The following is a 17,265-nucleotide window of genomic DNA, read 5'->3' on the forward strand; positions in this document are numbered from 1 at the left end:
GTAAGTAAGTCTGTGGCTCAGTTGGTTGAGCATGGTGCTAACAGTGCTTAGGTTGTGGGTTCAATTCCCGCTGGGACCATATGTACTGAAAAATGTATGCACCTACTGCAATGTAAGTCGCTTTGGATAAAAGCGTCAGCGAAATAGCATATATTATTTGGTGTTTGAATGAGTGGGAGAATAGTGCCTAGGATTAAGCACCTAAGACGCCATCAACCAATAGCCTACATAAAGAACTTAGACAGATGCCAGACCATAGACAGATGTTACAATATTATTCTGAATGGTTTATATATTGAAAATGATTTATCCATGCATAATAGTGTGTATCACTATAACACTTCGTTGGTATTCAATGCACACAAAGTAACAAGGAGAGAATGTTCACAGACAAGAAATACTTTAATTAAATATTGTGTAAAATGAACATCTTTATACAGTTATATGTAAAAATGTGGACATAGAACAAAAAAAAATGTACACATAAAACAAAATAATAGTTTCCCTAACAGAAATGTTGACCATTTAGTGAGATCCTTAGACTGAAGGCAACAAAGCAATGAGTGCATGGTCTAATTAGTCAAAAAACACAAAAACCAAATTGTAGAAATGATGAAATTCACAAATGTTCTTCATGTAACCTTGCGTCTCTCTCTCACTTCCAAGGTGACTTCTCAGGCTTCCCCACTTAGCCAAGCTTTGTTGAGCTATCACAAAGCAAATCCATTGCACATTCATCATTTATTTCTCTCTACAGCTGCCCTGCTTTCCCCTAGAAAAGAAAACTTGTGTGCAGTTTGCCAAGAGGGAACATCCCTTTTTGGTTTCAAACAAAAAATGCTGCATTTCTACTTAACATTACAATATGAGATTTACAAAGTGTTAAGTGCAAAAGAAAAAGATGAAAATAAAAACCTTCATAGAAACATTTGTGTCTAGTTGGTTGATTTGGCACAACCAAGGAAATCAATAGTGTTGGGGAAAGAAGATGGTCTGTTGAATTCAGCTACAGTATGATGCTACAATATCTTATGGAATTATTACAAAATGCCATTTACAATATAGAGCATTTTATCCTGGCTTTTATACCATTTATGATACAAAATCTTTTCACACTGAATTGGGGGAGTAAAGCCAAATACTAACAAAAACAGAAAATGACAAAATAGTCAAAAGATGGAGGGGTCACAATACTTCTTTTTTTATTTTAGTAAAAAAAACGTTTGTGCTTTTTACACCATTGATCATCTTCATGGAGTAATGATTGGCATTGTGGTGTAAAGATGTCATTAAACCCACAGAAAGTTACTCTTAAGAGGTCCACTGTTAAGGTTTCCAAAGAGCAAAATCCTCTGACAGATTTGAATAAACATCAATTAACGTACAGTATAGTTCCATTCCAGATTAGACAGGTTTTTGATGCGTATTTTCCTCTCTGTAAACACAGTTCAGCTAAGTGATATGGGTAGGCAGGTAAAAATTACTTTTTACATTCTACAAAACAGAAATGTACAACCACAAATTGAATCATCCCCCCCGGGGCTGCTGGACATGCACATTTTCTACCATTATTATTACAGCCATGTGTCACAAACAAGTTATTTGACTATACAACAAACAGTTTTATTCCAAAAAAGTATTTTGTTTACATAACTTAGAAATTAATACAAAAATAAACAATGAATTTGACTGTTTCTCAAAATAACAAAACTAAAAATGGATGGAATTATTTTGACAAACTAAACTTTGGAAATACAAATGAAATGTATGGACATTAAAATCTATCAATACAAAAAAGCAAATGTAGGCAATGGTTCTTGGCTTCAAACGCTCTGTGCTGCATCACAATATCTGGCCATGACAAACAATACGTACAAGATCAAATTAAATGATTGAAAGCAATTTACAAAAAATTCAAAGATAAATACAATATTTATAATTGATATGTTACAAAAAATTCCCTTAGTGACCGCAAGTGTTTATGTGAAAGTGTTGCAATGTATAAGACTATTTTACTCCTTACCGTTTTAGAAGGAATAAAACTCTGTACTAAATATTTAAGTGGATCTGGAAAAATTCAAGACAAGTGTATAAATATTTAGCTACAACTTTGGCAAAATCACAAAAGTCTACAATTGTATAACCACATACAAAACACATTAGGGAATAAGGAGCTAGAAGTAAAAGGACAACTTTCTGGTACAAGAAACATAGACTTCACAGTAGCCTAAGAATGCAATATTATACAGTGCTAGCAAAAAGTTGAAAAACATTGCAGATCACACTTGCTTAACAGGAAGCTCTAGCAGTGGAAGTATTTTCTTTTTACCAACAGACAGTAGCTTTTCATCTCTGTTAGTGTGCTTGTTGAAGGCAAGAGAAGAATTTTTGCAATATCAAAGTTACAATTTTCTAACTACAATAAGTTACAAAGTTCATTTTTTAGATGAAGTAAGCGTGATAAATCTCCTTTGCCAGACCCCCCCCCAGGTTATTCTTATGTACTTCATGTTAATGTTTGTTGTTTTAAATCATATATTTCATATTATCTCCAGTTTAATGGCTCACACTGTCTTGGCCCCCTTTTCTTACCACAAATAAAAAAGAAAAACAGAAAAATGAATTCACATTATAGAGATGCACAATTATTGTGCATCATGTAAAGAGAAACATAGTCTGAGGCATTTTTAATCAGTGTTTTCTTCAAATGGCGCATCAACAAAGTTTCTCCCAATACATAGCAAGAACTAGACATAGCCAAGATCAAACCAGAAACATTTATACAAAATAGGCATTTTCTTCCTTTTTTCTTCAAGACTGAGAAATGTGAAAATATGACAAGAAATTCAGTCAATAAAATTAAATTGTTCATGACAAAGTTGCTTGCATGTCAATTCATATTTGTTTGAATAAAATCTTTGAAACAAAGTCTTTTTTTTCTCTGAATAACAGAATAAGTTGTTGATTTTATTCATGATTGATGACACAGATTCAACCAGAATCTTCTAAATGTACTAAACATGTCCCCTGAAGCCCATTTTGTGACGATTGGTGCTTGGGAAGAAGACGAAGTGCAATTTACATAGGGGGGACGACAAGTCCGGACATCCCTGCAAGAGAAAACAAGAAAACAACAATGTAAACATTACAGTCCATACACTGGAGCAATTCATAAGAAGTACACAAATTGCACTTAATTTACAGGAAAATATGTCTCCCTGTAGTTCATGAAAGCAAGATGGCAGTTGTGGGATGGGTTGTGGGTTGAGCGTTGTGATAACGTGTGGGGAGGTGGGTGGGGGGGGGGGGAGGAGGGTGGACAGGGCTGAGTGAAATGTGCTTTTCTAACAGGACATAGGAGAAAGACTACTTTTTTTTTTTAAAGAGGAGCTTTCTGACATTTTCAGGAGAAAGCATCCTGCCTCCCACATGTGTGATATTTCTTTGAGCGTTTTGTTAATGGCAAACAGTGGCCCAGACTCCCAGGGGGCTGGCCAAGCTGACAGCTGGGAAACAACATGGTCACTTCTGCTAACGTCAGATACGGACGCCTCTCCAACGTCAGATACAGACAGCTCTCTAGCTAGCCAGGACCAGACACTTTTCTGCTTCCCCAAATTGAAATCCTGAGCTCTTTTCCCCCAGCTTTACCCAGCATTTTCCCCACCTTAAGTAGAAAGTTATGATTTCTTCGATTCAAAACTGAGATTTTCTTATCTTATCATGATGTATGCATCTAGAGGCATCGATGAAATCTGCAAAACCTTATTTTCAAGTGTTTGAGTGGATGAAGTGCTTACAGAGAGGAGCTGCCAACAGGCGAAGATTGATGTACTCGCTCATTCCACTCACTTTAACAATTAGGCCTCCAATTTCTTTACTGCTTTCAACTTATTTGTGGTGTCATGGTTCGAATGCTTTTAAGTTTGCACAAGCACTTGATGACATGGCATTCCTCATTAATTTCTGCAAACCACATATTAATAAGTGTACGCATGTAGCAGCATGAACTTTAATTTCCCACTTCATTAGCTCCAACATTATTAATCTTGGATGCACACACTATGGGTAAAACATGTTTTCAAAGCAAACAAGTCGGCCTTGACATAGAGAAAATCAAGCCAAAATAAGGCTTTAATTTGGTGAGTGATGTTGATTTGCACAACGACCCTTTCTGGAGAATTCTCTTTCTCATTAGGAATAATATATTTAGAAGATATGCCCTCACAAGGCTTTTGCAGATGTCTCCGTGTTAAAGTGCACACTCACAAAAACACATTGAATAAAATCTTTATGCTTTTGGCCTTTCACTTGCTCTGTTTTAGTAGCTACAGCGAGAAACCATGAATATTTAACCGAGTACAATACTCCTCCTAAATCAGTGGGAACTTTGACGTGTGTGTTTCCAGGGGCTGTGAACAACGTGATCTCTAATCCTAGCCACATTAAAATACCATCCTGGAGAGCTTGTCGGAGCTACATGCAGTCTATTCACCAAGGACTTGAATGAGCTCACTAGGGTCAGTGAGAGGGGGTGGAGGGTGGGGGGTGTGTGTGTGTGTGGGGGGGGGGGGGGCTGCGGGTTGTGAATATTAATGCATATGATGTTCAATTCCGATTAAATGTAAAAGAGGGATCCAAGGGGTTGCAGTGAATAATGCATAAGTAGGACGGCTATGCCACTCTAAGTGATTTGTTTGTTTAAGATTATAATGCTCACAATATACAATACTATAATAAGATCACATTGATTTAATGTCTTTATTTTCTTTTCATATCGGTAGCCAGTATATCGTCCTGGGTGATACCAATGCAGAAGGTGTGTGGGGGGGAGGGGGGGGGGGAGGGAGGGAGGGATAACCCCTAGAGACTCTTAACTTGCCTTAATCATTAATGGTTAGATAAATAAATAAATAAATAAACTCACACATGCACATGCATACATGCATAATGTATCCATCAATCCATCCATCCATCCATCCATCCGTCTCCGCAATCACCCATCCATCCACAAATATATAATTGATGTTTGCCACTCGTACAGTTTAAGAAGAATGGTAGTGCCTTTTTGAGGGTGGAGGTGAGGTCTGACAAGGTCTATGGGGCACCGTAAAAGGAGGGAGGGCGGCTCACCTTGAAGTCCATTGCCATTTGCACTGGTGCAAGAAGGAGGTGGAGATGCCTGTGGCCTTACAACAGGGGCAAAGGCGCTCTTTTGTTTCACTGCAGAGATGACATTGGCAGGTGAGAATGAGAAAATGCCGTGGTTACTGCTACAGTTGGAAGAGAGGCTGACCGAAGAGGCTGCCATGGTAGGGCTCGACGGCACTACTGCAATAAAGCAAAAAGTCACCACTCAGAGAGGAGTTCACGGCACAGGGTCGAAAAAAAAATGTTTGATTTAGATTGATCGGGCCTTGCCTCTTTTTCAAACCAAATGTGAAAAGTAACAGAAATCAGGAGAAAAAAAAAAATGATTGTGACAAAAATGATATTTTTGGATGGGGGTTGGTTGACAAATCATAAGATGTCAGAAAAGAATTTGTCAATAAAGAAAAAAAAATCAAAATCAGAAATGGAGTTGAATTGTGGATATGAAATGTTCTGCCTCAGCCACTCTGGATAATAGGTTACGCAATAGACTCTTGACTGGGAAAATCAGTCGAGACGGTTTGGGGGGGTCTATAATTTGGGGTTTTTTGGGTGGTGGGGGGGGGGGGGGGGGTAGGGGTCCTGCACCAATGTCCAATGTCCAATGTTTCCAATGTGTGATGTCTTGTGAGTTTGTAATTATCTGGGTCTGATTGTTAAAGGTGTGTCCTGGGTGTTCCAGCCTCCAGAGTCATCCCTCCTTTTATCCAGTAGCACACATTCCAAAAAACCAAACGTTCAAAATCAAAACAACAGAGGGAGGGTGTCATAAAACAAAACTAAAAAACTAAAAAAGAAACAAAGCCACTTGGAGGAGGAGGGAGAAGTTGGGGAGGAGGAGAAGGAGGAGGAGAAGGAAGAAAACCAAAAGGTGCGTTTTACCTTGATACTTACTGCCGTAAGGGGAGTTGGCAGAGGAACCGTTGAGGAAACCCGGTGAGCTGGGAACGCCAAGGTTGGACATGGAGTTGCCGTAGCCATTCATGCTTTGGCTGACCGTGTTGTAGTTGGACTGCTGAGGGGTGCTGCTTGGCACGTACCCACGGGGTGACACACTGCTGGTGTTGCGGCTGTAGCCCACTGTTGAAATGAAAGGGTTAGGGTTAGGGTTAGGGTTAGGGTTAGGGTTAGGCACGGCAGGAACTGCACATTGTGGTACGAAGCGATTGCTAAACACTGAGAGAAGCCTTCTGAAGACACTGTGGTATTCTATTCTGCAATCCCCTGTGTGTCTGGTGTCTAATTCTAATGAGATAATTATATCGAATTGATATTACTTATGGGTGTATGTTATATCCAGTAATACTGCTGTTCTATACCTGTGTGTTAACACACTATACTTTATCAACTACATTTTATTGACATGTTGTTACTCGACATGGTATTGCTTGGTCAGTTATAATATCCTAGCTCATAGAGTGTGTATCTGTCTCAACACTACCTGTGTAGTGAAGTCCAGTATGCATGTACAGTGTAGTATGCGAGTGTATTCTGTATAGGCTAGAGCCATGGCATAATATCCACATAAGCTATTATGTGGAGTGCAGGTCTGGCGGCGAGAATATGTGTTTGTGCCTCGTGTTCACGAGAGAGAGAAGAAGAAGAAAAAGAAAAGACCTTATATCCACTCTGCCCCTGACCTTAGCAGTGGCAACAAAGAGCAGATGTAAAACTATTATCAGCTGTGTTGCTATGTGAAGAGTGGAGAGGAGCGGTCCGTCTCCCTGCCAGGCAGACGAGGGGAGGCAGAGGCAGTGTCAGGCAACCCCCCGGGGACAGTAATTAGAGACAGCCATGGAAGATAGAGCTGCAAGCCGGGGCGCAAAAAGCCAGGGCCGGACCAGGTAATATCGAAAGGTAAGCTTGATTAGTAGTTGTTGGCAGCAGCTCATCTTCTCTCATGGCTACATACCCTGGTCATTACCTTGAGATGTCTCTGATACGTTGACTGCTAGCTGGCTGCCGAACGAATTGACCCCCATCATGCCTCCGTGCGATGCCGTGTTGCCCAGAGAGGGGATCTGGTTGTGGTTGCGCGGTACGCTGTAGAGAGCCTCTGCGATGTCAGCCGCCCTCTTCAGAATGATCTCCTGGAAAACAGAAAAGGGGGGACGGGGAGGGGGGACGGGGGGTGTTAGAGGTGTGTGACCCATACAGAGTATAGCCCACTGTTTCAATCAACTGAGGTTTGCATCTGACATGGTAGTATTAGCAAGCTTCTTTGCGTTTAACGGCTTATGGCATCTGTTGTTGTCTTAGCACAACCTTGTTAGTGGAAAAAACAGAGACGAGTATTGATATGGAAGGCGTTTGTGTGTGTGTTGGACTGTAAATGAGGAATTCGTCGAACGGGCACAATGTTGTAGTTTGTGCTGAAACGTTGGAGAGAAAACAAAAGTAGTAGTGGGGCCAATTTATCAGAATGCATTAGCTACACAGCCTGATAAAAGCTGTGCTCGGTAGATTTATTTGTTAATTTGCATTAGTTCCAGAACCTTTTTGGACCTGGTTCAAGGTTATTCTTTCATTTGAATAGGTCTCTCTGTGTGTGTTTTGACTGATTAACTCCTCTCTCAGATGTGTGCAGTAGCCAGGAATAAATGGGTGGGGAAACAGAAAGAAAAAAAAAAAACACCCTGCTCTCTAAGAGCAATGGCATCGTGCTACAGTACAATGGCCTGAAGGTAGCTTTGAAATGTAGAAAGTGGAGGGTTGCGAGGAAAAGAGATGCTGATTTAATTACTGCAAATGTACACAAAAGAGAGAGTCATTTGCATGGGATTGTGGGAGCGTGGGTTGCGCTTTACCTGGTTGTTGTGTGGCATTCCATACAGAGCCTCCACAAGGTCAGCTGCTCTCTTCAACAACACCTCCTGAGACAGAGACAAGAGGAGCCAGTTAGACACACTGAACACAACCATGCACACACACCAATTCAAACGGAGGGTCACGTCAATACACATGGTGCCAAATACAAGTTTATGAAGTGCTAGCCTAGTACAGTGATGTATACACCTCTACCATCTCTGATAACATTATTAACAAAAAAATAATGGTTATAATCTACCACATTTTATTAGGCTCAGTTGCACATCAGAGAGCGCCAGTACATTAAGTGGTTCCAATATTCTCCAACCTTAATGCTAAATGAGTAAAATAAGTACTTGAGTTTTAATGCTGTGGCCTTATGGGTATTTAACAAACAAACAGCCAGCTCCCGATATGAAAGGCGCAGGCTCTGCATTTGGCTGCTAATTCCTAGTACTTTAGTGGCGAAGAACAATGAGTAATTTTCCATATCTTAATTAAACTGGCAGAGTCCTTACAGACAACATCTCACCCCTAATTCATGCCCCAAATTTGCAGGAGAGTTCAATGCTCATTCCTCTTTCTTCTGAACAATAAAGTGAATTAGCTCGGGTTAATCTACTTCTTTCATAATGACATTAGGAAATTTTTCAATTAACCTCTTTCACTGCCTGTTGTAAAGGACTTCATAAACGACTTCCCATCCTAGCCAGCATTGAGTGCTCGTGCCCAGGGACATGGATGCCCAGAATTCTGTCTTATCCATGTCTGCATGCCTCCCCTCCACTTTTGTGACAACATGGATTAACTTGCTACTTAACTCCCCTCAAAGAAGCAGAATGGGGCCTGCCAACAACATTGCTTGTGTGCAGCTTCAGACCATCTTAGTTTTGGTTTGTGGTCTTGTTTTTGTCCCAAAATGGAAACGTAATGCTGTTCTATGGACATGGTAGAGAATGGTGGAGATCGGCTTCATTTAAACCGGCTGTCCCAAGCACGCTCTCTTACACGTGTCAATTAGTCGAGGTGTTGTTTTTTGTAGTCCTCTGATTCTGAAAGACTTATTCAGAAGGTTACATCTAGTTCTTTCACTGGCAGGTACCATTGATATACATTAAGAATGTCTTTCTGTTTGGCAGCACAAAGGTATATCAGATCACAGCAAATAAACATGTCATTGCCACGGTGAGCGGCGGACTTGTAAATGCGGGCCGCATTTCAAAAGAACAATACGCAAGCAAGGAGGCCCCTGATCAGGCCTCGGTCGGGCTTTCATTCCCCAACTGCGTAAACCATCGTGGATCCTTTATTTATCAAGATTAATGGCAGGAGGCAGGGCTTCTTGTGAGCGCCATACGTTGGGCAAATCGCCGTCTAATCCGGAAAGTTGCCGGATGGATGGCTCTTAAAATGGGCATTTACCTCTGAAATTGGTGTCTATGCTTGATGTTGCATGCATCTAGTTTGCATACAAATAAAGAATTACACTTGTCATGAGGCAGGTACAATCAATGAGAGAGGCCCAGCTGTCTTAATCTGTTCATCAGCTGCAGCCACCTCTCTCTCTCCGGAAGATAAAGTGTTTTGGTGGGCTGTTAATAATTACTCATAATCTCCTCCGTCATATCACAAGACTTTCTACATGCCTCCCAATTTTGAGCGACGATTATCACAATTAAGACTGCCACGTCGCTTACAAAGCTGTTTTTCATTTTCTCTCCGCCCTCCTTGTCCATATGGCACTTTGGCGAACAGGAAACATAAGGATAGTTTAAGAAAATTACGTTGCCTCTCATCCTTAATCTGTCATTTACCGCGCGGTGTCTTAACTAATCAACTCGGGGTTTGTAGGGCCCACGTTGAAGTGGTGGCCTTGTCGCATCACGAGGAGTCAGAGAACGTAACCCAATCAGTCAAGGGTGCTTTGAACGAGTTTGTTTTGTTCCAGCATGCCCCACTCATGCAAAGAGGCTCCTGCTGTGAATACGATTAGCAGGGAATGGTGTTTGAGAAGCATTTCAATGTAAATTTCCAAGTCGCAACGATAAGTGTAATTGAGTCCTTTTTTTTCATGGGGACATAACAGACTCTGGGTTAAACGGAAACTATTAAAGCTCAAAATGAGCTCAGAGCTTGTTTCATGACAAATGTGCGGTGTTATTATTACAAGTGTTCATTGTTACGCCCATGGACGACAATCGTTTAAAATGGGCCTGATTATTCCCCCCACTTGAATATCTGGAGAAGTATATATATCATCTCCGTTAAAAAAGGTAACCAAGGTGATATGGCTTCGGGTTCTAATGTCATTATAAAACTGTAAAGCAATTATTCTGTTAGTTCTTGCCTCGGGATATGAATACATTGAGAGGTGCAGGGGCAATAGATGTAGCTACTTCAAAAAAACAGGGAGAAGAGGATGAATTTTAATGCATGGGTAATTGCTCAACATGAATGCATTTCTAATAAAATTCCTTGTGTATGAGATTGAAAAGGAAGTTAAATGGATTTGTGTTTGTGGAGGGAAACAAGACAAAAATAGGGGAGGGATAGGTATGCAATTAAATCGGAAGCGAAAAAAAAAGCTAGGTTATCACTATATGATTTGCGATAAAGATTATTTGATAGAGAGTAAGTGAATGCATAGGGCGTAATCACATTCTCATTCCTCCATTTCGCTAACCTCGTACAGAGGAACAATGGATTAGGTTGTTCCCAAACAAGGACTAAAAAGAGGGAGGTTTCTGAAGTCCCCCTTGCAATCTCCTTCCTTATCACATGAGTGCCCCTAGTTATTGCTTGTATTTTCACTCTGGATCTTTGTATATAAATGCCCTTATTTATGCCCCTCCCACTGGATCAGCCAGTAGACTTTGATGTTATCTAAAATTAGGGAGGTAAACTTCAATTCAGCCCTTACTCTCTGTATGTATGTATGTATGTAGCTGCAGCAGCGACATTATTAGTGTGTGTCAAAGCCAATACAAGGCCACCATATTGGCTTTCTGTTGCATCACAATTACCCATCAAACTGTGTGCATTACACATCCTCTGGAAAAGAGAGGGAAAAATGTTTTCCTGAAATCAATATTGTGGTAATATCATCAACTGCAGGGTGAAGTCATAGGGAGAGGAGGGGAGAGGCTGAAGTCTGATGCTCGCCCTTATTGCTAATACACACTTTACATTCCCCCCCCCCCCCCAAACCCTTATTACAGCACCTAGCTTTCCCCCTACGCTCTACAACATCTAATGCTGATGTTCTTTTATTCCATTTCGTCTCTCATTCAGAATATATGTAAGGGTCAATTGCTGCTTTACGTGGAGCGTGGTTTGACCCCGGCATACTACAGCTCAGACGGCTGGCTTAACAATGATGAATGACTTGGCAGTTTCATTTACATGCTGCTCAACTCCACATTTGGGTCCATTAGAAGGCCAAATCAAATATTTATGTTGTTTATTGGAACTGCTAGATTCCATCTCTTTTTCGGAGCCGCCCTCGTGTGAAGTCCGTGCGGTGAGGCTATCTAAATTTAAAAGAAGCTAAGTCCCTTGCCTCTGTGCTAAGAGCCGACATCGTTATTTGCGAGGGGAAAAGAGGTGCATTTCCTGAATTGTTCCTCAGACAAAGATTGATTTTTTTTTGTTTTTTTTGGTTGCGTGTTGTTTTTGTTGTTTGTTTGGGCTTTTTTTTTTTCTCAAACTAATGGCAACATTAGTACATCTCATATGTGGTTTCGCTCTTCCAAATAGCACAAAGAAGTGCTCTGAGAGAGAGATCTGTGTATGGGGCCGACCAGGCACCTTTATTGGTAAGTGATAGTTTAAAGTGTTTACTGGAACAAGATTTTCCGTCCAGATATTGCTCTCCGCTGAGACAAAAAGCCAATTGTAATTGAAACACACCATGTACTGAGCGTTAACTCTGCTGAGGGCTTTTTGAGTTGGAGCCTCTGAACTGCGAGACCAGCAGCAACGTTGGAGACTGCTCAGCGTTCAGTGGTAGTTAATGATATGGCGAGGCAGCATGCTGAGTCTTAATAGATATTTGTATTATATCTGTTATTAGACCCCGGTGGTGGTCAGCGCTATCGGAGCACCCAGGAAACAGGGAACAAAATAATCTCTCTACATATGATTAAGAGGGCCCCTCAACACAGCATGCTATAGAGGCGAAATTAGCTGGTTTTCTATTAGCGAGGGTACAAGTCATAGATTGTATCAAAGGCAAATGAAAAAAAAATGTGAATCAAAGAATGGCACAAAAAAAAATATGATAAGCGTGGCTTTTTCTTTTTATGTCACACATCAAAACAGCGGGCCTGTGATACGTGTCACCCACACGGGACCTGGAGGCAAACTACTTCTTTGTGGAATTCAAATAATATATAAAAAAAAGAAAAAAGAAAGCTCCCTGCAGATATTCATGTTTGGCCCTCACTTATTAACCCACTAAGACAAGGACTTATAAACGAAAAGCTTTGTAAACAAAAGATTAAACTGGATCTAGCTTTGGAAAATGAAAGGAAAACAAGGCTGGAATAATCACAGATCAAGAGAGGGCCCCGGCCTAGATTACAATCACCACAGCTTACTGGAGTGGAAAAATGTTTAATTGAACTATTTCACCACACTGAAAGTTTGTGCACCTCTCTCGGAATCCAAACAAATGTACCTCATTGGACAATTCTGCCTGCTGTGTGGGGGGATTGCGTGGATGTGTGTGTGTGTGTGTGTGTGTGTGTGTGTGTGAGAGAGAGTGTTTGTATGTGTTGTTATCCCCTTCGCACCATTGTCTCTGAGTGATTGAATAATGATGACTTGCCAAAAGAGATTGCATGCTCTAACTCATCTGAGCAGTGAATTGTAACGCATTGTCAGATTTCTATGATAAACAGAGTGTTTTTTCTTTCACTCTGTCCAAGTCTACTGACCTTAGGTAACCTCTCTGGATCTCCTGGATGTCTGGGGATGACCTTCTGCAACCTCTGGAATCCATAGTCGATGGTCGGCTCGTTCAAAGCTACAGAAGAAGAAGCACAAAAGCAACCCTGTTATACAGAGCCAAACAAGATATATTTGTTTCATTAGATGTGATTTCCTTCGGAAAAAAAAAGAAAAACAACCGAAAGATATGGATTCGATCCAACAGAGTACACATTTCTCAAGATGTCGTGAAATTCAAAGAACCGTCACGCAGGGTAACCGTGAAATGGTTATCTGCAGCATTCTACGATGCTTCCCCAACCACAGACACCACCACAAAAGCACAGGGTGTATTTCAAATAAATGTTTTTCACCGCGATACAGGCAATAATTGATGAAATAAATTCGGTGGGTTAGTCGATCCATTATGAATGAAGCAATGCTATGGAGCGTGATGGCAGGGGCAGGGCTTAGCCCTGCAATCACTCCTGTCAGCCCACTGATGTCTGCATCATGGGCCACTTTCTGTACAGTCCTCGCGATTTATAGCCAACCAGCGATGATGACATATGTCCGGCTATTGGGAGTCTACGATTTATCCCTGGGTCCTGTTCTTTTTTTTTTTCTTTTTTTTTCGCTCCGGCATATTGCCTGAGTGCAAACTAGGCAGTAGGGGCACTTAATCTCGCAAAGCTTTAACAATCTGTGAATGGATGACGACTAACTGATGTCGTAGGGGCGCTATCATTTTCCAGCTGCACTGGGCTGGCCTCGTGAAATTGCAGGCCACAAATAGTAATTCATCTTTTTTTTCTGTTCTTTCTTTCTTTCCTTCTTTTTTTTTGTCCTCCCTCTCACACACACCTCCTTCCACCGCTCCTTCTCAAATAGTAATTTTGAGTATGAACTGTGTGCAGCTATAAATCTGGGGGCCATGCGGTGTTGTGTATGAGTGCATGAATCATAATCTCTACAGCGTTCCACTGCGCGCATTGTATTTAACAAGCTTTAGACAGAGTCACGGAGGTCTATTAAGACCCTGCTCCACTTCAAAAACAAAGGTGTGTGTGTGTGTGTGTGTGCGCGCGTGCGTGTGCGTTTGCATGTGCGCTGTGTGTGTGTGTATGCGACCCACAGACCTTGAAGGAGCTCAGGTCGCAGTTATTACAAACCCTCAACCGTCATGTCGATGTCATCTTCAGCAGAGTGACTCTGCAGATTGTGGCGATGCTACATCAATCAACAGCCCCCTTTTTTTTTTTTCTCCCTTTGATACTAATAAGAGCTGCCTTCAGCTGTTCATTACTTAGCCTGCAATTTGGGCCCATCACTCATTACTCACCATGTAATCTAGTGATTAACACCCATGCAGTTCACTGGCTCTGTGTTGAATCCAAGTGAACATGAAAAGCTAACGCTAACGTCAGACGAGCCCAGGCCGCTGACAGGGAGGAGGGAAGAGATGCTAACGCTAACTTCCTCCCAAATAATTGGTTGACTTTATGATGAAGTGGTACAATTATGGAAGGATGGAAGGGGAGGGAGGGGGGGGGGGGGGGGGGAATTGGCGGACAGTACGACAAGGTAATCAATGTTGCCGCGACTACAGCTAGGGCGTCGTCACGTCACCGGCAGTCAGGGAACGCCGTCTCTACCGTGTGACAAGAGGGCTTGACAGCCGGGATGCCATCTGATGTCCCATCATGCACCGGGGGAGGGGAAGACAATGGGGGCCCACGCAAGGAATGTGAAAAACCCGAGACGTCTTCCTTGTTAATAAAAGCATTGATCCCCCCCCACGTATTGATTTTACATGACATGGCCTTCGCCCCCCCCCCCCTTTCCACTATCTCATTGTCTCTCTCTGCACCTTACCAACCCCCCTCTCCCCCCCTCCCACACACACCCCCCCTTCTTCTCTGACACCCCCATGTCCAGACAGGATACCCTTCCCTCGACAGACAGCCTGTGTGTGTGTGTGTGTGTGTCCGTGTGTGTGTGTGTGTGTCCGTGTGTGTGTGTGTGTATTCGTGCCTGTGTGTATGTGTGTGTCGGATTTCTACCTCTGTGATGTAAATTCTATATGTGTAAAACCACTTAATAATCAGCCCATTCATCATCAGTGGTTGTCAGCATTGTCTTTCAGGACCATTTGTCATGTCTGTGGGCCAAGGGCCTACTGCACAGACGTGTCAGAGAGCCATGTCGTTCACATGGAGGGGGTGTAGGGAGAGGACCGAGGGGGGAGAGAGGAGGGGGTGGGGTGGGGGGGGGGAGAGGGGAGAGGAGTCAAGAGCAGAGCATAGAGATTTCTGGACAAGGCAGGAGAGAAAAAAATGACGCTTCCCGCTTCATAAGAGGATAACTTCATCACACACACACACACGCACGCACACACGCACGCACACGCACGCACACGCACACGCACACGCACACACAAACACAAACACAGTTGAGTTGAATGGCAACGTGTTGCTCTGTCTCATCTATTATTGAGAGGTTAATCATTAAAAGGCGTTGACTTGATACATTTCTCCTGATGAGGCCTGGTCGGAGAGAGAGATAACTGCTCATCTGCTATTGATTTCATGCTAATGAGTGAAAAAGAGGTCATAGAGACCTTGATTAGCACTAAACACACACTCTTGATTTCTGATAGGACACCTATCACACACAGAGAGAGAGAGAGAGAGGGAGAGGGAGGGACTGAGACGGACAGAAAGAGAGAGAGAGAGAGAGACATACAGAGAGAGAGAGGGACATACAGAGAGAGAGAGAGAGACATACAGAGAGAGAGAGGGAGATAGAGAGAGAGAGAGATGGACACAAGGCCACACAATATTGCTAAGGGAGGGGAAGGTTGATAGAGGGAGGGCAATTTCCCTTCCTTAGTGGCTGTCCCTCCCCCTGACTCTTTGAAATGGCAGCTGGGATATATGCAGAACAGATTGAGTAATAAGAGACTAAATAAATCCACCCCTTCATCCAGGGCCCACCCCCCTCCCACCAAACTCCCATGCGCTCGGGGCCAAAGCCTGGAGCTCTGGTCGACACCAGATCTATCATCTCCTGGCTCTTTCTCTCTCTCTCTCTCTCTCTGTCTCTCTCTCTCTCTCTTGTTCTCGTTCTCCGCCTCCCTCTCTCTCTCTCTCTCTCTCTCTCTCTCTCTCTCTCTCACAAACACACACACACACACATACACCCCATACCAGAAGTCCAGCTGAGGCAGGGCGGGCAAGGCCACTGGCACATCCCTGTCACCTCCCCCCTTCTCCGCCAGGCCCCTCCCCCCGTCCCCCAGTCCCAGCCAATCAATAGCACTTTCCTGTTTTAGAACTGGGTAATTATGAGGTGGGGGAGATTGTCTGACCTCTCACCTGCGCCACATTACTTTGCTGATATTAAGATAAATTGCCTGGCTTTGGGTAAACATATGCTGCGATTCAAACTGTCAGCAGCGGTTTGCTCAGGGATAATTCGTATTGATCTCCCAACTTCTTCCCAATGTTGCTTACTGACCTGATGGATAATTAGAGAAAGGGGGAACCGGGGTGAACCGGTCAGAGGCAAAGAGGAAGAGGACGATGATGATGATGATGATGGTGATGATGATGATGATGAGAGGAAGATTCACATCTGGCAGATCCGTCACAGGGGCCTGGTGTACCTCAGGATACAACCTCATTCGTCATATGATGATTTGTTTGTTTGTTCTTTCCCTTGTTTTGTTTTTACAGACGAGACTTTGACTTGTGGAACGCGGAAGGCGAAACCTTAACAGGCGTCAAGCATGACTGAGTGTGTTCAATCACATCATGCTCATCTCTTTTCAAGGTAATGAATTATGTAGCTCTCCTTTCCTACAGGAGGAAATGGGCTTGCTAATGAGCTCAAATGCTTTTCGCGTTTATCCTGAAAGGTATAAGAGAGGGGATGGGGGGGGGTGAGGGTGGAGGAACAGGGGCCCGATGCCCTCAAGGCTGGGGGGGATCTAAAGCACTGGGGGTAAGATTGGGGTCATTATGTTAGTTTCTTTTACCACAGCTCATTTATAAAAAGGGATGTTAGAGAGTGATCTGGCCCCTTACATAAAACATGCCTCAAATGATTGCTGTGTGTGTGTGTGTGGGGGGGGGGGGGGGGGGGGGGGGTTGTGTGTGCGTGAGTGTGCGTGTGTGTGTGTGTACACATGTGTACGTGTGTGAGCGCGTGTGCATCTATGTGTGTGTGGATTTGTTGTGTGAGTGTGTGTGTGTGTGTGTGTGTGCGTTTAAATGATGGAGTGCTTTGACCTTGTTCTCACACAAACTACACTGTCATTCTTCACAAAACTGACATCCTATACATTGCCAGATACGTTGCAGTGACAAGCCTTTA

The 17,265-nt window shown here is 42.8% G+C and overlaps 1 protein-coding gene across 3 annotated transcripts in view; it reads right to left on the reverse strand.

Annotated features, from left to right (window-relative positions):
* Positions 1 to 383: 383 nt before the first annotated feature.
* The window catches only part of ebf3a (EBF transcription factor 3a), a 94,659-nt gene continuing 77,777 nt past the window's right edge, over positions 384 to 17,265 (reverse strand). For 2 of the 3 annotated variants that reach the window (XM_083687365.1, XM_083687364.1), the window contains exons 11-16: positions 12,897 to 12,985; positions 7,959 to 8,024; positions 7,076 to 7,241; positions 6,034 to 6,231; positions 5,134 to 5,331; positions 384 to 3,110 (exon numbers count right to left, since the gene is read on the reverse strand). In XM_083687365.1, coding sequence (XP_083543491.1) covers positions 3,079 to 3,110; positions 5,134 to 5,331; positions 6,034 to 6,231; positions 7,076 to 7,241; positions 7,959 to 8,024; positions 12,897 to 12,985 — 749 coding nt within the window. In that variant the 3' untranslated portion in view covers positions 384 to 3,078. Of the gene's footprint in view, positions 3,111 to 5,133; positions 5,332 to 6,033; positions 6,232 to 7,063; positions 7,242 to 7,958; positions 8,025 to 12,896; positions 12,986 to 17,265 lie in introns of all 3 variants that reach the window. The other variant, XM_083687366.1, reaches the window with a different exon arrangement.

The sequence above is a fragment of the Argentina silus genome (assembly GCF_951799395.1).
Source record: "Argentina silus genome assembly, chromosome: 16".
Classification (NCBI taxonomy): domain Eukaryota; kingdom Metazoa; phylum Chordata; class Actinopteri; order Argentiniformes; family Argentinidae; genus Argentina; species Argentina silus.